At 36.3% G+C, this 25,423-nt stretch overlaps 1 protein-coding gene across 4 annotated transcripts in view; it reads left to right on the forward strand.

Moving 5' to 3' along the window:
- PIGN (phosphatidylinositol glycan anchor biosynthesis class N) overlaps positions 1–25,423 on the forward strand; it is a 215,984-nt gene that overhangs the window by 153,026 nt on the left and 37,535 nt on the right. For all 4 annotated transcript variants that reach the window (XM_036765383.1, XM_036765375.1, XM_036765395.1 and 1 more), the window contains one exon: positions 17,175–17,283. In XM_036765383.1, the coding sequence (XP_036621278.1) occupies positions 17,175–17,283 (109 nt within the window). The remainder of the gene's footprint in view (positions 1–17,174; positions 17,284–25,423) is intronic.

The following is a 25,423-nucleotide window of genomic DNA, read 5'->3' on the forward strand; positions in this document are numbered from 1 at the left end:
TTTGCATGTGCAGAACCTAATAGGGACCCAGACACAGGGTAGGAAAATGAAGCAAATTCAGGTGAAGAGGCTTCTACAAATGTGGATGCTCATCCAGTACTACGAAGGAAACGAGAACCAGGGAGGCCACAAAGTATTTAAGGAAGTAACTGAGGATTTGGCTCAGCAGGAGGTCACAGATGTATTAAGCTGATTCACCCAAAAAATGGGAGAATCGTTAGTATTTTGGATGGTGAGAATCAGCGATGAAGGGGCTAGAGAAGTATGGATAGATAACATAGAGTGTTTGAAATTCATAGGTATTAGAATCCCTTTGTACAACAAGGTTTTAGGGATTGCCATATTCAAGGAGGTAACAGTGGGACTAATTTGTTAGCTTTAGTTGCCCAGGGATGCAATAAACAGTATCCCACTGACTGTGTGGCCTAGTGGAGATAGACCATGGTATTTGCTTAGAGACTGTGAGAAAGGTAAAGGAAGAGTTCATGAAAACTGCAATAATGGTGGGAGACATGGACGCTTAATCATAACACTCCCTAAACAGTTCTTCTTAGAAATATAATAGTGAAGATTGCTCCTCCTGCTTATAAACACATAATTCTGACTCTACTAATTGGGGAAATAGGGTACCCCCTTTCATAGGTGCTGGATAAGATTTCACAGTTAGGTGACTTAGGGGAATGGGGAAAAGACAGATTTCCTCAAGAGAGAAGACCAAATAGCCAGCAGATTCAAAGTCAGGATAGGTTAACAAGGAAATAATTGTTTACTGCTTTATTAAGAGCAGGGATAGATTTTGGAAGAATAGATGATATTCCAACTAATGAACTATATAAGATGTACCGAGAAAAGGGACTTCATATTAGACGAAATAGGGAAGTAAGAACTGCTCCTACAGATCCTCCTGAATCATCGTATCCAAGTTTGTCACACCTGCAGGGAGAAAAGGAAATTGGTCAAGCCCCAGCTCAGATTAAAGAAGTACACAGACAAGATTACAGACCCCATGTCAGTTTAACTGTATACTGAAAAACTGGATCAACTACTCTAACTAGGGTATTAATAGATACTAGGGCAGAGGCCTCTCTTAGTGGCCTGATAAATTTAAACGTGGAACTACTAGTACCATCACAGGACTGGGAGGGGCTGAAATATCAGCCAGAGAAGTTTAACGATGAAAATTGAACAATTACCTAAGAAAGAATATACGGTAGTAATTGTACCTGTTCCTGAATACATCATTGAGAGAGAGATATTGAGAGGTATGACTTAAATTTACCTGAGGAGAGATACCAATTTGCAGTAAGGAAGATGGGAATTCAGTTCTAGTGGGTAAAATAAAAACGGACCCAGTCTCTTTACCTGAACCTTTTGAAGTAATTACTTTAAAGCAACATTGCATGCCAGGTGAACAGTATCAAATTATCAATACTATAAAGGAATATGTTGAGGCAGAACTGAGGCAGAGCAGCTAGCATGAGTAAGAGATGGAGGAATTTTCCTGGGGGAACTTGTTTGTGGGGAGACCTTGAGGATGTCAGTGCTCCTTGGATTGGTAATATCTATAAACTTTTTTGTTACCATGGTGGATTTGGCTTTCTGGTACCTGAATAAATATCTTGGTTTCATCTTTGAGGAAGAGAGTTTGTTATATTTTGTGATTTAACCCTGGAAACATGCCTACATATTCATAGCAGCTGCTGTGGGTATCACATGGGCGATGTAATGGTTTACAGCAGTAAAGTCGAACCCAAATAGAAACAGGGCACACTACGTGTATAAAGGATCCCTGCAGCTGCATATTGACTTAGTTTTAAAATGTAACATTAACTAAGTTTTATTGTATTTTTATTTACCTTATTAAATGCTTTCTAATTAGATTTTAATCTGCTGAATGTTTGACGCTTCTGTTTTTACAGGGCCATGTTCCTCTTTTTATGTTTATTCGCAGTTGCCTACTTCTAGCATCCATCTTCTATGCATGTCTTTTGGAATATAACTTGGCTGATGAGTTCTCTGTGCATCCACATTACTTTCTTTAGACAGACAGTTCTTCCTTTTCCTCATTGAATTTGTTTGAATTTGTATTGTTAGAATTTCACAGTCTTAAGTGTTTCATATCACTCTTAGGCTGAATTTTTTCAATGTATCCTACCTCATCTTTTTCTAAAGTCTTTCAAATCTTCTCTCAAAATCTAGCGTACATGTTAAATTATGCCTTTTTTCTCTCTTTCTATAGAATGATTTCTAAGAGAGAGTGGTCCATTTCCCTTAGATTTCTATCATACCTAATTTTAGAAACAAGGTCCTTCATGTTGGTCAAAATTAGGCTGGAGGAAGAGTTCCCCTTATCACTGCCTCTTCTTTTAACAGAATGAAAGTATCATTAAAGTGAATCAGGAATGAATCGGCTGCTCTTCTTTAGGCAGAGAGAATTCTAATAAATGTTGGGATGTATAAAATCCTCCATCACTATCATATAATTTGCTATATGTCATGCTGTTGTGCCCAGTTTGTGAGATACTATATCTCTATATGCAAAAGAAGCCCTTAGGATTCAGGAAATATTAATTTATAGTTCTGCATATTTCTTTTCCCCAAGAAGTATAGTGATACTTGCTGCTGTCTCTCATGATAGTTTTACTCTTGGTATAGTAGTACTTCATGTCATAATTCATGTCTCTCTTATCCTATGGGTTTTAGTCAGTCAGTCAGTAAACATTTATTCTACACTCACATTTCCTTTTATCCCCATCTATAACCATACAATCCTTTTTCCAGCATCTGTGGGATAAGTGGCGTGGGGGCCTGAGAATCCACAATTGTAAAATGTTAAAAAAAAAAACACTGTAGATCATAGGATGATAGGTTTAGAGCTAGTAGGTCATCAGTCTGATCCATTTTGCATATGAGGAAACTGTGGACAGGGAGTTTAAATGACTAGCCTGAGAATGTAATCAAGTATCTGAAGCAGAATTTGAACTCAGGTCCTACTGACTCTGAGTCAGCTGCCCTACCCACTATGCCACATGCTGCCTCTCTGAGTTTATAGAATTAAGATATATAGAACTGTAGCGTTCATAGGATTAAGATTCCTTATGTAATTGCAGATACCTCCTTTTTGCGTGTGTGTGTGTGTGTGTGCATATAGACAACTACTTATGTACTTCTACATGTATTGGAAGCCTTCAGGATTCAGGAAATTTTAATTTGCAGTGTCGAATGTTTGTAGAGCAGCATGTTCTTCCCAAGCTGTGTGATGACACTTTGATACTGTCTCTAGTTATACTTTTATATTCAGTGTAATACTTAATGCTGCATAATTTCATTGTCTCTTTTATCTTGTACTAAAAACTATGGGTTTTGTTTCCCACTCTTTTCTCTTACCACCCTCTCCTCCAAGCCCCACTCAATTCATGCTGTCTCCCTGCTTCAGTGGTTTCTGGACCTGCCTCCCTGGGGTTACCAGCTATTCATTCACTTCTTCCCAACCTGGCTCTTCCTGCCTTCACTAAACACCTGTCTCCCCTTTCAGTGCCCACCTCAAGCAGAAAGAATTGAAGACAGAATGAATCTTACCTTTGCTGCCATAGCAACAACTGCTAGCTGCTTTTTTTTTCCATTAGCTTCTGAAGTTTCTTGCTGGTGTGAAAATTGTTTTGCATAAATATCTATGAATTAGGTTACAAAGTGTGAAAGAGGAATATCTGTAATGTGAAGGAGAAATGTATGCTAAGGTATTTTGGGGTTGGCTCACCCCAAATCCTGCATTCATTATGGTCCCTGGGAATTGATAGGATAGGAAATGGACCTAGAATTTCATTGTTATAAGGAACTTCCCAGATTAAAAAAAACTCCCCCTACTAATAAAAGTTGGTACCTTCTCTTCAACTTAAGAGGATTGCCTAGGACATGGAAAGTTAAATAATGTTCCCAGGATTACAGAGTCAGGATGCCTAAGAAGTAGGTGGGACCCAAGTATTCGTGGTTCTGAGGCTAATTCCCCAAGAGTTGATATTATGCTAATATGACACTATATATTAAGCTTGATGTCTTAGTGCATGGTTTCCTTGTTCATTTCTAATTATCTCCTACCCTATAGGGAAGACAAAGAAGCAATTCATTGATAGAGATTTATGGATTTGGAGAATCTTTTTATATATTAAATAAAACAGTATGGATACTTCAGTTTCATTATAATAATTTAAATTAATCAAATAAGCACATATGTGGGCACAGTTCATCTGTTAGTTACCTCAGGCCTATTACTAGAATCAGACAGGTTTTGTCTCTGTCCTTACAATCATTACTGCCTTCCTTAAGACAAAAATAACCTCTTCTGTCCCCTAACAGTGCTAAACAACTAGGCATGATTTGTTAAAAGTTAGCATTTTCTTCATAGCTAGAGTTTTAGAGATTCTACTAAAAAACAATCAAACGTGAGAGCCATGGATGGAAGTAAGAGAGAGGTAGATTTCAGTTCTGTGTATGTGTATCAGCAAGGTAATAATCACAATATAGATGATAATTGTCAAAATGCCTAGGTGGTTCTGTATCGCAAAATATACCTGACTCTCCACATAGAAAGTAGAAGTAAACCTTTTATTCAGATACCAAATAACCAGATCCTATAACCTGTACATCACAGCAGAGAACCACTCCATCCCAAAACCTCTGCAGGGGCCTTCCCAAAAACTTATAGCACAGCTATCACACGTCTGCTCTCTTTCCCCTAGCTCTACCTGTTGTAACTGCTCTCTCAGCATTTCATGTGACACAACTTTCTTTTCCTGTCAGGAAGCTTTTCCCACTACGTGTGACTTAGGCTTCCTGTGATGTAAGCAGGTCACATGGCCTATTAATGGGGGGGAAGATCTAAATTGCTATTACGGTATGGAAAAAAGTGAAAAGAATTAAATCAGTCCAAACGTTGAATGTATTGCCTTGGGACATAGTTAGTAACTTCCTGTTCCTGAAAGAAAACCAAGTACTATGTGAGTTCTAAGAGGTAAGCTGTTTAGAGAATTAAGAAAGGTTTCTAGAAAGACATTATTGGCTGTGTGACCCTGGGCAAGTCACTTCGCCTTTCTTGCCTCAGTTTTCTCAATTATAAAATGGAGATAATAATCGCATGTACCTCCCAGGGTTGTTGTGAGGATCAAATAAAATAATAATTGTTACAATGCTTAGCATAGTGCTTGGCACATAGTAGGCACTATAGAAAAGTTTGTTTGTTTGAAGATGATGTAGCCTCTGAGATAGATTTTAAAGGATGAGTAGAACTGTTCAGTAGGTAAAAAATTGGGGGAGGGGCTTAGATTAATGGCATAGGGAACATTGTTAGCAAGGGCTCTGGAGTGGTATAGCACCAGGTATGTTTTGGGCTTAGAGAATATTCAAACTTAACTAAATCGTATACAAGAAAGATCAGGGAGCTTCAGATTGTGATGGACATACGGATCATAGATCTTGAGCTGGAAGTGACCTTTGAGGTCCTCAAATCCATTTTCTTTCATTTTATAGACTTCCATTGTGAACAAGATAGAAAAAGTATGTTCTGGATGACTGTACAATTAGATTCACAAGGAACTGGCTGAATGGTTGGACCAAAAGATTAGTCAACAATGTGTGGACATCAGTTTGGAATGAGGCCTCTAGTAGAATGATGCAGGGGTCCGTGCATAACTTGGTGATGTTTAACTTTTTTTTAATCGAGACTTGAATAAAGAACCATAGATGGCATGTTTATAAAATATGCAGATGAAATAAAGGTGGAAGAGATCAGCAATATGTTTTCAGGGGCCACGTCTGACAAGGTGAAATTTAATAGGGATAAATGTACAACCTTACGCTTGAATTTTTTTAAATTAACTTTGCAGAGTTTAAGATAGAGAGCGCATGACTAAGTAGCAGTTCATCTGAAAGAGATCCGAGGGTGTTGGTTGAATTAGCACTCACTGTCTATCAAGTGTGATTCAGCTACAGGATGCAGTGGATAGAGGACTGGGCCCAGAGACAGGAAGTCCTGAGTTCAGATCTAGCCTCAGATACTGTATGACCTTGGGCAAGTCACTTCATCTCTGTTGGCCTCAGTTTCCTGGAGGTGATAATAGCATCTACCTCTCAGGGTTGTTGTGAGGATCAAATGAGATAGTATTTGTAAAAAAGCACTTAGCACAGTGACTAGGACATAGTGGATGCTATAGAAATGCTTATTCCCTTCCCTCCAAAAGCTAACATTATATTAGACTGTTTGAGAAGACTGTTGTTCAGAATGAGAGAGTTATTCTTCCTGCTGTACTCCATACTGATCATACAACCCATCTAGTGTTGTTGTCACTTCCAGGTGCAGAGTTTTAGGAAGTACATTGATAAACGAAAGCTTGTCTGGAGGAAGGAGGCCAAGATAGGGAAGGAAAGTAAGGTGATGCTATTCGAGTGTTAGTTAAAGGACCCGGGGATAGTTTGCATGGCAAAGAGAAGATTGAAACCTGTCTTCTTTTGTTTGAAATGCTGAGAAGTGGAAACTTATTCTGCTTGTTCCCAGAGGACAGAATTCAGAGCAATGCAGAAAAACATTTCACTTCAGTACAGGGAAAGAATTCCTGAAATCGAAAGCTATCCCAAAGTGACGTAGCTTTTCTCAAGAACTCTTGTATTCTCCTTCACAAAAGGGAGGTTTGCGCGCACGTTGGCTGACCACCTGTCTGCAGTGTTGCGGCTGAGGTTTTCAATCATATTTGGCTTCAGCTAGATGGCCTGACTCTGAAGTTCCCTCTGACCCTGAGATTCTCTGATTCTATTGCCCTCTTCCATTTGTGTTCTGGGTTCATCTCTGGGGCTTATAGGACCATGGAGCCATCACTAAATAGAGATAGCTCCATATAATACACTGCCTGGTTCTATAAAAGATGAATGAGGATAAGAGGAGGAAGTTTGGAAATAATGGAGGTAAAGTTGGGAGCTGAAAATTGTCATAGCCTATTTTTTAACTATTTTTTTAGCCTAGGGGAGAGGATCCATTAAAATTGAACAGCAGGGAAAAGGTCTATCAGGATGAGGCAAGCATTATGGAACAAAAATCTGGAAGACTTGGCACATGCAGACCTGTTGTTGTTCAGTTGTTTAGTCGTGTCTGACTTGGTGACTCTGTATGAGGTTTTCTTGGCAGACATACTAGAGTGGTTTCTCATTGCCTTCTCCATTGGATTAAGGCAAACAGAGGCTAAGTGCCTTGCCCAGGGTTACAGCTTGTGAGTGTCTGAGGCTGGATTTGAATTCAGGTCTTCCTGACTCAGGCCCAGTGCAATATCCACTGAGCCATCTAGCTGCCTTTCACATGCAGCCTAGCCAGGTATAAATGCTTAATAACTTCACAAAGATTTGTTAGGTTTTTACCATGAGAAAGGCAGCATGATGTGTCATAAAAGTCACATATCCCTCTACTATTATAAGTGGTCTGTTCAGAATTATGTTCCAATAGACTATAAGCTTCTTTAGGACAGGGACTATTTTTCATTTTGTGTTTGTATCCCTGCTGGCTAGCACATTTTAGATACTTAATAAATGTTTATTGTACTGGAATAGACATCTGTTAAGTCAAAGAAGATTTGTGATCTGCAATACAGCCTTTTGTTGGAGGGAGTTCTGACAAAATCACAGACCACGGTACATTTGTATATTTGCTGTGAGTGCTCCATACTAGGCACTGTGTGAAATACAGAGATTAAATATGACTCTCACTCTAATTTCATGTAGTTCAAAATCTAGCAAGAAGCAATGATAGGTGCATGAACAAGCTCAGTACAATATGTATAAGAAGTACAAGAGACGTGCACGGCAAGTATGACCCCGTGCCTTCCACATCCAGTTGCTGTTGTTCATTGGGAGGATTGGGGGTTGCTTCAATGGGCTTTGCAGGGGGTAGAGGTGGGGAGGGATTTGTTTTCTTTTTTTAACAGATTCTCCCAGTTAGAAGGGACTTTCAGAGACCTCCCAGTCCAGCCTGTATCTGAAGAACTTCCTCTACAATATATTCAGTATATGTGACCTTCCAGTTTTAGGTTGAAGACCTCCAAGGAAGAGGAATAGCCCATTATACTTTTAGATAGCTGTGCTTGTTAGAAAGGTCCTTTTTTTTTAATCAAACTTAAGTTTGCTTGTTTGTAACTTGGAGTGACCCTCTGTTTCCATCTAACCTGTTTTCCACGTGAGAGCTCTTCAGATACTTGGAAAGAGATATCATGCTGTTCTCTCCTCCCAAACACCACCCCCTTCCCAACTCCCAACCCCAGCCCACTAGTCTTCTTTTCTCCAAGATAAACATCCCTGATTCCTTTAATCAAAGGATAGTATGTCAGAGAGTCTTAAACTGCTCTTTGCCATTCTTCTCTGGACATTCCTTCTTGTCAATGCCCAACATGGTGGCTAGACCTGAATATAATTCCATGTATCTGATCCAGTCAGAATACAGTAGGACTGTTATATCCCTCATCCTGGGCATTGCCTCTCATAATGTTTTATAAGATCACATTTTATTGTTTTGGGGGCTGTATCACTGGGTTGAATAATACTGAGTTTTTAGGTCACTAAAATACCCTGATCCTTTTCAGGTAAATTGCTATCAAGCTGTAGAAACATCTCTGGTATAACAATTCAGTAAGGAAATATCATTCCCTTTGGTATTATAAATTGCTTTTAAAGAGGAAATGCATTTTATTAAATAAGGTAAAGCTTTATATGTCATCTTAATTGCCATGAAATATTTCTACAAGTATTCATTGGAAATGGTTTTAGGTATAATTTAGTCACCTTGAGATAATCACCAAAAACTTTTCTCTCACTCTAAATATTCTTTAACTTCTCTTATAAAACTGTCATTCATTTTGTGAGCCATTTTATACTGTTTGTCTGTCACTGTCAGATTTCTTGAAAACTGCTTTTAACCTAATTTAAGGATGCAGAAATGAATAAAAAAGCATTTATTAAGTACTTGCTATTTGCTAAGCACTGGGAATACAACTAGACAAGCCACATAATCCATGCTCTAAGGAGCTTACATTTTAATTATGGGAAACAACACATTCCGTATAGGAGGGTGGAAAGAAAGCTGGAAGGTCCTGGGAGACCTTATACCGGGAGGGCAGATGGAAAAGTCCAGAAGTCTTTAGGGTAGATGAGCAGATTAGCTTTTCTTGAGGATCCCAGAGGATCTTAAGGAGTAATGGCAAGATACAATGTAAAAACCTAGTGTTCCACCATTTTCCTAGAATGTTTGTAGTGAGTTGGCTATTCCCTGCTCATCCAGATGGTGGAGTGGCCATATTGCTGGCCCATGACTCTTGGAAAGGGAATAATGGGTCCAAGGATTGGAACGAAGCAGAGGCTTCCTAGAGTTATTGCCTATGGGAGCGCAGATCAGGGGTCAGCTGTCCAACATCTTGTAAGAACTGGGAGGTAGGGGATGAATTGGGTAAGGGAAGATTGTAGCAATTCATGATGTCTGCACTTTCAGGACCCAAGGGCTACCTGTTGGGATATTGATAAATGAGCCAGGGGGGTTGGGTAGGGGGAGAATTCAGTTCTGTGTGACATATACTACATTATAAAAATCCTTTGATATTTCAGGATTGGCAAAATTTGCTAATTTTTTTTAGTGGGAAGTAGAAATGAAATAATTTTGACTTTCGTGAAATACATTTGTTTTACTTGTAACTTTGTGAGTTACCTTTTATTTAATATTAAAGTATAATGTTATGAAACCTGTGGACTTTTTTAAAGGTACATTAAATGAGCTAACAAAAACATAAATGAGGGATTTTTAGAAATGAGAAGGCAGTGTTAACTTTGTTGTCTTTGTCTTCCTTTCTGCTCTTTAAAAATTAAAAAACAACCATAGATCATTATTATTAGAATATAAATGAGCTAAGTAGACTTTTACTCTAATAAAATTCTTGTTCTAGTATTTATCTTTAGTAAAGGTTTGAGTCAAATATAATGAAGCAGTTTTTTAATCCAGTCCATCTAGACTTGGAGATTTTTTTCCTCAAGGTAAATCATTTGTGCCTTAAATACCTTTTCCTTTCCAGATCAGATTATTTAGGTTATCTATTTCCTATTTTGTTGATTTTGAATTTTTGGTAGTTGTTGTTGATTGCATCCATTTCCTGTAAGTTTTTCAGTTACTTTGGCATATCATTGGGAGTATTGGTTTTCTTCATTTCTACAAATTTGTTACATGTTCCTTTTTTCATTTGTTAATTTGGTTTTCTCCTTTTTGGATGAGATTCACTAATGTTTTTGTAAGTCTTAAAATAACTAACCCTTTGTTTTGCTTTTAGTTCACTTTTTAAAATTGTGATTCTGGCCAACTCATCTTAATTTCTAAAATCCCTTGTACTTGTTTGCAAAATGTTAATTTGTTGTTTTTCTACAGTTTACTAAAAAAAAACTTTTTTTAAAATCCAAAACTCAGTTCACAGGGCCTCTTTTTTTTTTCCTTTCAGTTCAACAATCTCAGTCAGCAAACATTCATTAAAGCCTATCACATACAAGGCAGTGTGCTAAATAATATGTATACTAAGACAAAAACAAAATAATCCCTGCCCTTATGTATACCGTTATATGATAAAATGTACAGATAGATAAGTAAAAATAAAATACATATAAACTAATATGGATATCAGGGAGAGATTGATGGAGGATGTGTCGCCTAAACTATGCTTTGAAGGAAGGCAGAGATTCAAAGAGTTTGAGGTGAGGGAGGACAGTTCTGTCATGGGCAATGAATGACACAGAGGAGGGAGCTACAATGTTGTATATGGAGAACAGGTATCAGGCCACTTTGATTAGAAAGGAGAGCGTATAAAGAAATGAGTAATAATTGCTGCTGGTGTAAGAATTAAGTAAGGTCAGGGTTTTTGTTTGTCTGTTTAATTGTTTGTTTTTCGGTAACCCATGTCCCAGCAGTTGAAGTTCCAAGCTTAATTGGACCTGGTTCTGTTTTGGAGTTGGCCCTACAAAGTTACATTCATTTGTTAGTATAAGTGTTCAAGGATATAAATTTTCTACCAAGGACTGTTGTAACTGTATCTCAAAAATTTTGCTGTGTTATGTAATTATTTGCATTTCCTTTTTATTGTTTTTATACTTTAGTCTTTGACTCATTCATTCATCAGGATACTTTTTTATCATATCCATTTATATATAAATCTTTTGTTCACATTTCCTTTATTGGCTATATTATTTTTGTGTTCTTGTCCTTTAAGCATATGTCTAAGATTGCTGCCTTTTCACATATATTTGAGTTCTTTTTGCTCTGACACATAAGTTTTGCATCTTGTAGAAGTCTAAAAAATACATATATTCCCTAAAATTCACATTCTAAAGTCTCATTAAGCCAATGCAACTCAGTTCTTCTGACATTTTGTTCAAATCTGTAACTTCTTTTTTTGCTTATCTTTCTGTTGAATTTATCAGGTTGTGGCAGGAACATTACATTTGCCCAGAATTTGTGTCTTCCTCTTTAAATCTTTTCCTTCTTTAGTTAGTTAGTCTTTCTTTAAAGACCTTTGTTGCTGTGCTATTTGATACTAATATTCAATATTATTATTAATTTTCCATATTGTCTTTAATCATAATGTAGTTTTTCTGCTTAGATCTCTTATTTGTGTCAATATTTGTTTTTATCATCTAAGAAATCACGACTGTAACTTTTGCTTTTTTCAGTTCAACTAGTATTGATTTTTATTCCAGCTTCTCACTTAGAATCTGTATGAGGCCCTGTGTTTTAGATATGTTTCTTATAAGAAACAAATAATTTGATTTTGTTTTCTAACTTGCTTTTGAAAGTAGAATTAGTGAATTCAGCCCATTAACATTCAGTATTATATTTGTTAGGATTCCCCCCCCCCATTAGATTTTGTTATATATTTTTTTCTTTTTTTGTCAGCTCAAGGTATGTTACGCTACCTGGTTTTTTTTAACAGTCTAGTTTTACTTCCTTCACTCATCTCTAATCATGGCTGCATTCTCTGCCACCCCTCCCCCCCCCCCACTACTACCACAACACAAAGAAAGAACTAAAACTAATCTTTGTAAAAATCTAATCCTAATAACTGATACCCCCGCCCCTGCTGAAAATCAAACACAAGCTCACCAAAGACAGATCCCAGGTTCTATATCTACGTGTGTGTGTGTGTGTGTGTGTGTATACACATATACATATACATACACATGTACATACACATACATATACACATACACATATACATACACACATACATATACATATACAATTGTTTTAATCTATGGTGTTCAGATAAAAGTGTGATTTAGTAATCACCTTCTCTCCTTTATTCCACACCTTATTATTATTAACTGTCACTTGTGGTACCCAGTTTCAATAACTGTTTTCCTTTCTTTACATTTTGTCCTCTGGATTATCTGGGGGTGAGGGGTAGGGGGTAAGGGAACAAACATTTATTAAGCACATACTTAATGTGCTTAATGTGCCAGGTACTATACTAAGCACTCTACAAATATTATCTCATTTGATCCTTACAATAATTTATGGGGTTAGGTATTATCATGATCCCCATTTCACAGCTGAGGAAACTGAGGCAGACAGAGGTTAGATGATTTGGCTAGGGTCACACAGTTTATAAGTTTCTGAAGTTGCATTTGAATTCAGGTCTTCTTGACTCTAGATCCAGCCCTCTATCCAACCTATGCCTCTAGTTCTTTCTCTGTTATTTTCAAGGAATATTCCCCTCAAATTCCTAACCTTTGTGTTTTCAGTGACCCTTATACTTGATATGACTTAGAAACTATAGTAAACATCATCACCCATTACCGCATATAAACAGAGTCATCTGTAATTCATTACTTGTTTTCCATCCTAGATTATTTGTTAAACTTCCACTATGGCAAATTTGCATGTCATTAACTATTCAGTTCTGTATTTCTCATCAGGAAGGAATTAAATTGTGTGACATCTTTGAAGAATTATATTTTTCCATGATGGCATATATTCAATTCTGTAGGGTAATTGATTTAGCAAATTAGGGTGATTTCTCTTGTATTTGAAGAGATTGAATACTGATTTTATCTGTTGTTTCCTTTAACCAATGAGTAGTCTTGCACAATTCAAATTTCTGCTTGATATAGCAATTCCTTCCACTTTTCTGTTTGCCAGAATATATCTGATGGTGAACCTCTGAACTTGGCAACTATATGTCTGGGTGAGGTAAACTTTGGGTTACTCTATATCCTAGGGATTCTATCAGTCTGTATCTCAATCTACCTATCAATCAGTTAATATAGTGCCCTCTATTCCCAGTGCTTCTAAGTGATTTTCTTATATTCTTTACTGAAAAATGGTGTCCAAATTCTGTTTCTTTCTCATTTTTCTGAAACTCCAATAATTCCCCAGTGGTTTCACTGAGCTGTTTCTATAGCACTATTTCTTTAAGAGATAGAAAATTAAATTCTTCTACTTTTGCTATTGACACTTTTTTTTTCTCTTTGTATACCCACAACGAAATTTGGATTTGATTATACAAAGATGAAAAGATTTTGTGAGGCAAAAAAAAAATAATTCCTCTAAAAAAGAAGAAACAGATTCGAGGTGGGAAATATTTGAAGTAAATGTATCAAATAAAAGTCTTCCACTTTCTTTAAAAATATTAATATATTTTCTCCTATTGAGCAGTGGTCAAAGGACACAGGAAAACACTTTATGTAGAAAGAAATACATGCTGTTAACAACTGGAGCTGGAGGATAGAGCACTCAATGCCACCCAGAGCCTTCCTTCATAGAAGTCAGAACCTGGACTTTGCAGCTCACTACACTTTCCATTTACAGCTCTGCTTGGTTTCCACTCCACAGAACAAGATGTCCCAGCCCTGGGTATTCCCTCCTGTCTCTGCCCCCCTTCAGCTTCTTTTTGTGTGTTGTCTTCCTCCTTTAGATTGTTAACTCCTTAAGGGCAAGGAATGTCCGCCTATATTTTATCCCCAGCACTTAGCACAGTGCCTGGCACAAAGTAAGCTCTTAATAAATATTTATTGAATTGTATTGAACTACCTGAAAAGATGTTCAAATTCTGTAAACATAATAGAAATTAAAATCAATTCAGAATTATTATATTATTTTATATCCATGACGATAGCAAAAATACAGAGTATTGCCAAAATCTTACTATAGTTTTGAGCTATTATATGTATATGTAAATATAATTACGCATTATGTATATAATGTATTATATGTGTATATGTGTATAGTAGCTTAGATATATATACACACATATACTTTATGCATTATATATGTATAATAGTTTAAACTTTACTAAGAACTTCACTAAGACTTTGGTGACACCTTGTATAAATACCAAGTTCAGTATTACTGAGGCTGTGGAGAAGCAGGGACTCTGATCCTTTGTGGGACTGTAGACTAGTGCAGATATTTTGGAAAGCAGTACAGCATTAAGTTCTGTGAGTCCCAAAACTTATCATCTATTTGATCTGAGGAATTCCACCTCTAGGACTCTATCTTGACAACATCATGGGGTGGGGGAAGGGGCGGAGAAAATCTCTACACAAAAAAGATTGATAATTGCTTTATATATTGTAGTGAGGTATTGGAAACAACCTCTATGTTCAACAAATGGAAAATGCCTGGATAAAGCATGGTTTTTTAAAGTATTGAAATATTATTTTGCTGAAAATGCCTAAGCATATAAGGAAATATAAAAAGATTTATATGAGACAGTGAAGCTTGAAATCAGCAGAACCATATTTATCCCCTTCTCTCTATTCACATAGTTTTTCTTTGTTCACCTATACCCAAATTTAGGCCCTCCTCTACACTAGCCTGTACCATAACTGTTTCCTAATTGCTCTCCACACCTCCAGTCTCTTCTTTCTCCAATATCTACTCCATAGAGCTTGCCAAGTGGATATTCCTTTTCCCCCCAGACAGACATAGCCTATTATTCTTATAAAAAAGGATAATCACATGTTTGAAAAAGGCAGTGAGGTTGTCAAGAAAAAATTGGAATGGAAAGGGACAAAAATTGAGAATCATTCTTTTCCTAGGAAATTATGTTGGGGTATGAGTAGTGGTGTGGCCTTTATTGATTGCCTAAATCTCTATCTCTTCCCTCCCCACTTTCTGGTGATTCAGGTTTGCATTTTCAGCTTCCTAATAGATGTTTTTTTCCCATGGAAACCTTGCTATCCTCTCAAACACCATTTGTCTAACACTTTTATTCATCACTCCACCCCACCCCCACCCCAAAGAAAAACTTACTGCTCTTCCTGAATTCCTTTGGTTTTATAAACCTTAAAAACACTCCTCTTTCCTTACCGTTTTCTCCTCTGTCTGCCTCTTTCTCCTCTATTTTACAGATATTAACCCAACCATCCAGGCTCAAAAGCTGTGAGCCATCTCTGGTTCCTCCCTGTTCTTAACCTCCCATATTCAATCATTACCTTGATTTATACATTACAATATATCTTTCTTGTACACAATCCTTCTTTTGTGTCTCCAGGTGGATATTCTTAACCACATATCAGACAATATCTCACACACCCCTCCCCCTATATTCCAGATCCTTCACTGGTGCTCTCTTGCCTCTAGACTAAATTTTTTAAATCCTCAGGCTGACATTATTTAAAGTGTTGGGCTCCACAGACTGGCTCACAGTGACCTATCTGGCTTTATTTCATGTTACCTGTTTATAGTCACATTGACCTGTTAATTATTCCCCGCGAGTGACCCAGCTCCATGTTTTCATAAAAGTTGTCGCCCACATCTGGAATGCTCTCCTTCTTTAGCACCACTTTTAGAAAACCCCAGTTCTCTCAAAGTCCAGCTTAGGTGCGACTTTCTACATTAATCATTTACTGATTCCCTCCCTCGCCCCGCAAGTTACTGGCACCTCTCCCTCTTGAAATGTATTGATTTTTGTCCACATTGTGCCTCCCCAGGAGAAGGGAAGGTCCCTAGTGGATGGTCTGTTTGGTTTTTGTCTTTGTACTCGTGGTGCCTAGCACAGGGTATTTCTTCTGGGAAGTTTGGATTCAGTCAAAGGACTGCCCTTGAGAACCTAGAGGCCCACATGTGGCCTCGGGGCCGCAGGTTCCCCACCCCTGGTCCTAGCACAATGGCCTGCATATAGTAGACCTACAAAAAAGGTTGGTTGAATTGAATTAAACTGTAGCTTTGTACAATTTAACTATAATCGAAGATGAAATTAAAAAGAAAGAAGAAAAAAGGCTCAGAGATGGCATTGCATCAAGGAATCCTAGAGGAGATGGATAACAGAATCATTTTGCTTAATTCTTTTTGTTTAATTTATTTCAATACTCTAGGGCAATGTTCTTAGTTGCTGAAAATGCAAGGGCAAAAATAAAATAGCCCTTTTTCTAAAGAAGCTTATGTTTTTCATCATACCCATAAAGTAGTCATTTAGGCTTTGCACCAAATTACTACCTCCAGAAATTGCCTGCTTTCTATATATCACACTCAATCATCTATGTCTTCTGTGTAGGTGCATAATCAGTTTTTAAACTGTATGTAAAATATAGAATGAATATATTTGTAAATATATACAGAGAGGAGAAAAATTTAGAATTATGTACCATATATATGCTATATGAACGATGCCATGGAGATGGAATATTTTTAAGTAGTAACCACATTTATATTGTCAGTTGGTTTTTTTAGATACCTGAATACGTGGTAGGCCAAAGTTGTAAAATTTGCAGGATTAGAATTACATTTTCAGTAAAAATGGATAGAGAAATACTTCTATCATCGAATTGTGTGGAGTACAAGCTATATAATAACCAAAGAAGATTATGTCTTGGGCCTTCCCCCAGAAAATCATTAGAGGCTTTAAAAATAGTGCTGTATATCTGATTATCATTGTAAATACTAGTTTTATGTGTAGAGAGAGTAGCCCAGAGATAAAAGATACTTAATATCTTTTGTGTGACATTAAAAAAAATACTTCCTATCATCCTACCTTGTTCTTGTTTGACTTGACTTGACTTATGAAAAGGACTTATGCAAGTATAAAGTAATAGTTTAAGTATTCATGATGAAATGTTTATTTTTGACTGCCTACAAGATTAATTGATCCTTTTGACTTATGTTTGTTTGTTTCCAGATGGCGGGTGTACTCATTTCCACATATATTGTGAATAGTACTCACAGTAGTCTTCTTCAGAAACAAGGTCTGCCTCAAATTAACCAGATCGTTAGCTGGGCAATACTGGGTAAGATGTATTTCAACCAAATGAGGATGACTTTCAGGGAAATGGAGCCATTTATATTCCCTTTGTTTTAGTGCTCTTTATTTGTCACTATCTTTTATTATACAGATACTGAAAGAAAAAGAAATTACATAACATTGAGGAAATTTATATTACCAGCCGCTGTAGTTTTCTTGCCAGAAAAAAAAATGAAAACTCTTGTGGGTGTGCATATGTTGTTGAGAATTGGTTCAGAAAATATTTGTGGTCTGATGATAATGGATTGTATTTAACATCTGTTAAAATCTACAGTGTCATCCCAGGAAAGAGCGGGATTCTGTATAGTTGTCATGGTTGATTTCCATCTAAATTTATAATTTCTCAGTCCCTCTTACCATAAGGAATAGGACACAAAATTAAGTTAGCTATTTCTTGTTGCTAAGGAAGGAAAATTCTTTAGTTATCTTGCAGTTGATTGTGTATTTTATCAAACCTATTAAGAGATTCAAAATGGATTCCTGTAAATATTGACATTTCAGAATATAGAAATTTATTCAAAAAAGAAAAATACTGTTTAAATATTGCAGCGTTTTCCTTTTGGGGATAACATGATTTTTTTTTAAGTTGGGGCATGGGAATAGAGGGAGGTAGAGAAAAAGGTACCCTTTAGCAGTATGTGTTTGTATTTCGACATAGTATTTCTTTCTTTCTTTCTTTTTCGCTAATTCATTGCCATATGTTCAGAAAATTAACTGAAATTAAACAAATGAAAGTGAGATTCAGCTCCAAAGGGGAAGTAGGAACAACAGAAATAATAGACCATGTAGGTATAGGATTTAATGCCGTTTGAAAACTTTAATCTTTCTTTGTCTTTTTCATTAACAGAAGACTAAGACTAAGAAAGAACCCAGGATAAAGCAGTAGTAGCAGCAGCATATCTAGACCATGTATTTATCTCCTGTAAAATCTGATTTGCTCCTTTTCCAAGTGCATCCATTACTTTTACCTATTCTGTCTGGCTGTATTTAAATTATGGGCTTTTAAAGCTGGATAATACCTGAATGATCATGTAATCTGAACCTTCCATTTTACTGAAGAAACTGAGAATTAGAGAATTGATAGGATTTACTCGGGGCCACATATTGTTAGTGACTAAACTAGGAAAAGAATCCAGGTCTTCTAATTCCAAGTCAGTGCTCTTGGCACCATACCACATTGCCCATTTAGATGTCTCTTTGACAAAAGCTAATGATCCTATTAACCAATAATCATATGTCATTTTTCCAGTGTAAATAATATGAATTTTAAAATGTTTTATGTAGTTATTCTTCATCATTCAACATTTACAGTTTTAGTAGATATGCTGAATGAACTGTTACAGAAAGTATCCTTTATTTTTCCCAAGTTATGGGGAAAGAGGAAGAAAAAAAGTTGTGTGTGTGAAATATCAAATCCAAATGAAATCTTCATACTTGTACAACCTTGCAAGGATACTCCAACATAGTCACACTTAAATATGAATAAATGCAGAATCTGTTTGGGGGGTCACCAAATTTGTAAGTTGCATAACAAAGATACTAACTAGTATAAATGAGCTAAACCATGAGCTGTCAGCTAACCCCCCTGGAGAGGCTATGGAAGATTCGTTTCTGAAGTAATAATAATGATGATAACTGACATTATACACACATACATGTACATATCACTTCAAAATTCTTACAATATTTGAGAGATCCACTATCCTATTGACACTTGGCTTTCTGTCATCTAGTTCTTCGCAGAGGTGTTGTAAGTTACATCCATCCCTCCACCCCAAACACACACACACACACACACACACACACACACACACACACGCACACATCCCTTTTCCTCTTTTCTTTACCTGATAAAACCTTGGAATTGTAGGAAAGCTAAAAGATTGAACCAGTCCATAGGATTGTAGTAAAAGAGAAAAGATGGATGTTCCAACTTCAGTGATGTGACCTTGGGCAAATCATTTCAAATTTTTGGTTTCTTTATTTTATAAAATCAGACTACAGTAGATGATCTCTAAGGTCCCTTCCAGCTCTAAAGTCCTATAAATAGCTCATATTAATAACTGTTCACTTTTTAGCCATATGTTTATTATTTATCTAGTAAAACAACCCTGTAGTAGGGAGAAGAAAAAATGATTCTGAATTTGTTGCTGATTTATGCCCCATCCTATAATTCATATGTTTAAAACCTGAAGTGCTATAAAAACTGCCTGTTTTATACATGCGAAAATATTGTATGTGATTAAAATTTATTTTATATTTTTTTCCAAAGAGGCTGAATAGTTTAATGAATAGAGAACTGGCCTCAAAGCTAGGAAGACGTGGGTTTAAATTCTGTCTCTGACACATTCTGGTTTTGTGACCCTGGGCAAGTCACTTAACCTCTCTATGCTCTAGTCATCTCTCTCTAAGACTATAAGTTGCAGAGAATGTGCAGCCTTTCACTAGTAGAGGGAATTTCTTTACCTGGGAGTTTCATATATGAATGAATTTATAAATTAGGCCCCATCCCTTTATGTTTTTCCATTTCATAAATATAACACAAATATGTCATTATTACTCCAATTAAAATGGCATATATTACCTCTAAGGGTGCTATTTAATTGTACTTTTAATTAATCTGGGCTTCATATTCAGGAATAGGTAATGACAAGAGTTTCCTGTGGTTAGTCAGCAACAAAAATGTTATTTTTCTTAAGGTGAATTAGAGGGCATGAGGAAATAGTTATCTTACTTCCATGAAAGTCTTATCATGGCATGGAAATAACACCGAATTCTCTTTTTAAAAATTTTAATTATTCTTTATTTTAACATTAATTTTTTTAAAATGTTGAGTTCCAAATTTTCTCCCTGTCCCTGCACTGAGAAGGCAAGCTGTATCATGTCAGTTATACATGTGAAATCATGCAAAACGCATTTCCATATTAGCTATGTTACCAAAAAAGCAAGCAAAATAAAGTAAGTGAAAAGAGTATGCTTCAGTCTGCACTCAGAGTTCATCAGTTCTCTCTCAGGAGGTGGATAGCATTTTTTTCATCATGAGTGCTTTGGAATTGTCTTGGATCACAATACATTGAATTTTCAAAGGCTGTATGAATGGAAATATAAGCTGTGGTGGGAAGCTTCAAATATGGGTGTAATAACAGGGTCCTATATTTGGAGTATTTTCTACGGACAAGCCTCAGTAAGTGAAGAAGCTCAGGAAGAAGGGAAAGGAGAATATAAGAAGGAAGGTAGATTCTGGGAGGAAACAATCATAAGCAAAACAAACTTTAAACTTGGGGAGGGGATGGTAAAGAAAAGAGGAAAATGGCAGGGGGGGGAGAAAAAATAATCATTTGAAATACAGAGAGAGGAGAATAGAGAAGAAAAAGTATAAGAGATTAAAATGGTGGAAAATAAATGATTAACTGTCATAACTATGAATGTTAATGGAATAAATCACCCATAGAACAAAAGAGGTCAGCAGAATGGATTAGAAAGCAAAGTCCAACAATGTGTTATTTATAAGAGACACATTTGAAACAAAGACTCACACAGAGTTATAATAAGGAGCTGGAAGAAAATGTATGATCTCTTAGCTGAACAACAACAAAAAAAAGCAAAAGTATGTTTTCAGATGAGGCAGTAGCAAAAATAGACTTAACTAAAAGAGATAAAGCAGAAATTACATTTTGCTGAAAGGTAATATAGACAGTGAATTAATTTCCTTATTTAATATATTTGCACCTAATGGCATAGTTTATAAAAACTTAAAGGAAATACTAATGAGTTATAAGGAAAATTAGACAACAAAACTGTAATAATGGGGGACCAGAGTTTATCCATATCAGCTTTAAATAAATCTAACCAAAAAAGAAAAAGTAAAAAAGTTAGTAACATGAATGGAAATTTTAGAAAAATTAGATATGATAGACCTAGAAGTTATCAAAATGAGATAGAAAGGGGTATACTTTTGTCTTGGCTACATGGCACCTTAACAAAAATTGATCTTGTATTGGGACATAAAAAAATCAAAAAGGCAGAAAAACAGAAATATTATGCAAATCTTTGAATAATCACAATTCAATAAAAATTATATTAAGTAAAAGTCCCCTGAAAAAAGTATTAAATTAACTGTAGACTAAATAATTTAATCCTAAAGAATTGATGGATCAAAATAAAAAACCACAGTTTAACAAGAGAAAATTTTGTTTAACGACAACAGTGATACAATATTCCAAAGTTTTTGCAATGCAGTCGAAGTTCTTGGGGGGAATTTTTTTTATCTCTGAACACTTTTATTAGCCAAACACAATTGATGAATTGGAAATGAATTTTAAAATACTTGAAAGCCAACAAACCTCCATTGAATATGAAAATAGAAATACTGAAAGTTAAAGAAATTAACAGAATTGAAACAAAGAAACCATTGAATTAAGAAAACTAGGAGCTCATTTTTCAAGAAAAACTAACCAAATACATAAACCATTAGCTAATTTGATTAGAAAAGAAGAAAACCAAATTACCAGTATCAAAAAGGAAAAAGGAAAATACACAACAAATGAAAAACAAAGTACGTTATTGGAAACTAGTTTGCCCAATTATATGCCAACAAAACCAAACAACTTAAATGAATAAGTGAATATTTACAAAGATAAAAAGACTCAAATTAACAGAACAAGAAACAGAATTTAAACAACCTAATTTCAGAGGAAGAAACTGAACAAGACATAAATGAACATCTGAGGAAACAACTCCAGGACCAGATGGATTCACACATGAATTCTACAAAATATTCAAAGAACAATTTCAATATTACATAAATTGTTTACAAAAATAGCAAAAGGAAGGATCCTACTAGATTCCTTCTATGACATTGATATCCTCTTGATACAGAAACTAGGAAGAATGAAAATGGAAAAATAAAACTGTAGATCAGTGTCTCTAATGAAGATAGAAAAATGTTTAAAAATAACGTATTAGTAATGAGACTAAAAATGTATATCACAAAGATTATACACTATGACCAAGTTGGATTTATTACCAGGATTGCAGAGTTTGTTTTATATTGGGAAAAGTATAGACTTAACCATATTAATGATAAAATCCAAAAAAATCATGCAATCATATCAGTAGATACAGAAAAAACTTAACAAAATGTGAGCTTTTGGGCCAATAAGCGGGAAGTTAACATACTTCTGAAAGGCATGAATCATATTAAGCATGATATTTTTACTATAAATTAAAAATTTTAAATATAAAAAAGTTGCAGCTAAGTAGAAGGCAGGCATTATTCACCCCCCTCCCAAAAGCGTTTGAGAAAATATCATTATGTATACTGTGACCTTTCTCATATCTGTCAAATTTTTATTAATATAATTTATGACCTCATCCATTAGGTTTCTTAGTTCTAGGGAAAGGAAAGTGTCCAGTAAGCATATTAAAAGTGTATTATTCCTACCTGTGCCTGGAGGACAACACTTGTGAACCCCAGTCATAATTCAGCTCTGGTTTCTACTTCAGCATTTCCTCATTCCTGAGCAGACCAAACCAATAGACTTCCCAGCCTCCTTTATCAGGGGCACACCAGCATAGGACTCGAGTTGCTGTCTAAGTCTGTGGAATCACTAAGGAGAAACCCAGATGCACAGTGTGGGATAGGACACCAGGACCTAGAATCCCCAATTACCGGGAACTACATTTTTAAATTGAGCCCAAGACCATTTTCTCTTGTATACACTGCAACCAATCAACACACTTCATTTTTTGTCTCAGTAGTATCTCATTGGAGCACTCATCTCTTCCATTAGACTGTGAGTCCCTTGAGAGCAGGGACTGGTTTTTTGCCTTTTTTTGCATTGCCAGTACTTATGATGGTGCCTGGTACATAGTAGACATTTAATAAATGTTTATTGGCTTGATAACTACTTGCTGATTCTTAACCATCAACACCTTACTATTGCTGGTGTTCCTTTTATACCCTATCTCTAATTGTGGTCCTCTCCCAACCCTCACCCTGAGGTATCACTTCCTTCAGGTACTTTTACCAGGTGACAGCAGTCTTTGCACCTCCACATTACACCCTTTACTGCCACCCTGGATAACTGCCTCCATGCCTGTTTTACTGCCAGCTCTAGACAGATGAGGCTTCACTGTAGTTACATCAGAGGGGTTGTGCCCCTTCATCCAGCTTGTGTTTTGCAGTTCGTATCAATACCATGCAGTAAACAAAAATTAATGGTCTAAAATGTGTCATAAAAGATGGTTTGCAAAATCTATGTCTCATAATAAAATAAATTATTTTAAATGGGACTTTCCTCTTAGATTTAACCACGGAGAGGAGGATTTAACCATAATAATAAAATATTCACTAGGTAAATGGGAATAACTCAGTAAACTTTTTACAATGCAGTGGCCATGAAAGTATATTTAATGAAGTAAAGAAAAGAATGCGTTCTACTGCTACCTCATAGTCCCAAAAAGTTGTTTTGTGTTTTTCTTCACCCTATAAGAAAAAACTAACATAACTCTTGGTTTAGTTAAGTTTCAGAATCTAAGAGTTGGACAAGACCCCAGAGGGAAGGATATCCCGTTGCAATGTATTCCCAAGCAAGAATCCCTTCAGTACCATCACTGACAAGTGATCATCTTGTCTTTGCTTGATGACCTCCAGTGAGGCATCCTCCCATTCTTATTCTGAGCAATGGGTACTTCAACATAATTTTAACTGATATTTGTTTTAACACTTCAAAATTTAGGATGTATTTTACATATATTATCTCGTTTTAATACTGTGAACATTTCTGCTTTATTAATGGGGAAAACAACTTCTGGACAATCATTTTAAACAAATTAGCCAAAAATATAGTCTTCATTAAATACAAGATTGCCAATAACTTGGCTAACTATCAAGGCTTAAAATTACTTTTTAACTGACACATAAATTCTAGTTTGGGTGAATTTGGAGATATTGGACCTACTTTATGATTTCTATTTCATCTGCCAAATAGTATGAAATAATGAATGTTTTCAAGTTAACATTGTTATAGTGAGATATGGTTGAAACTTGAATATGCCCAACGTACTAAATATGGATGCCTTTAATTCTTAGACCATTGCATTTGCTTTGGGGGATATTTAGAGATTTATATCTAAAGAAGAAAGCCAGTAAATAATGCTAAAAAGCAGTAGCCATTTCACTTCCCATAGGGGAAAACCTTTAAACAGTTGATTGGAGGAGAAGGGGGATGGAGAGAGCCAGCGAAGGGAGTACAAAGCCACATGAATATTACTCTCATCCAAAAGGCAAAGCTACAGAGAGTTCTCCGAAGGGATCAAGATGCAAGGGGTTCGGCCTTAGGTGTGATGGTTTTCAGGCCCGACAAGAGGAAAGGGTTTGATGATCCAGCTAAGAGGTCCCCTCCTGTCCTAGCAACCAGGTAGTGGCAAGATCTGGGTCAGTCTTCTTGTTCTTCCATGCTGGACTCCTGGTCTATCCCATGTGACAGGAAGATTTCGGAATGAGGAAGAGGACCAGGTAGCAACAACAAGAGTGGCAATAAAAACTAGCATTTACTTATTGCTTTAAAGTTTACAAAGTGCTTTTCGTATTTGTTAACACATTTGATCCTCACAATAACCCTGAGAGGTAGGAGTTCCCATTTTACAGTTGAGGAAACTGAGGTAGGCAGTGAATAAGTGACTTGTCCATGATCACACAGCTAATAAGTGACTGAGGCAGGATTCAAACTCAGGTTTATCCTAACTTGAAGTACTATACCCCCTCCATCTCACCACCTAGCCACCTAACTAAGATGGGAGTGTCTTGGGTGCATCTGATTGATTTCTTACCTCTGATGGGGGTGAGGTGGTGGTGGAATATCATTTAAGACTCAGTCAGTCAAGAAGCATTTATTTGGCACTTACTATGGGCCAGACACTGTTCTAGGGTCTGGAAATACAAAGAAAGGTAAAACATACGGTGCCTAAGGTCAAGGAGCTCACATTCTAATAGGAAAAACAACATATAAACCACTATGCACATACTGAACAGTGGCAGGTAATCTCATCTAGAAAACACCCGGAGTGGAGGAGTAGGATGAGTGGCTCATGGAGGTGAGAAGGTTGAGGAACTGAGGGCTTGG

Source organism: Trichosurus vulpecula, chromosome 1 (assembly GCF_011100635.1).
Source record: "Trichosurus vulpecula isolate mTriVul1 chromosome 1, mTriVul1.pri, whole genome shotgun sequence".
Taxonomy (NCBI): Eukaryota; Metazoa; Chordata; class Mammalia; order Diprotodontia; family Phalangeridae; genus Trichosurus; species Trichosurus vulpecula.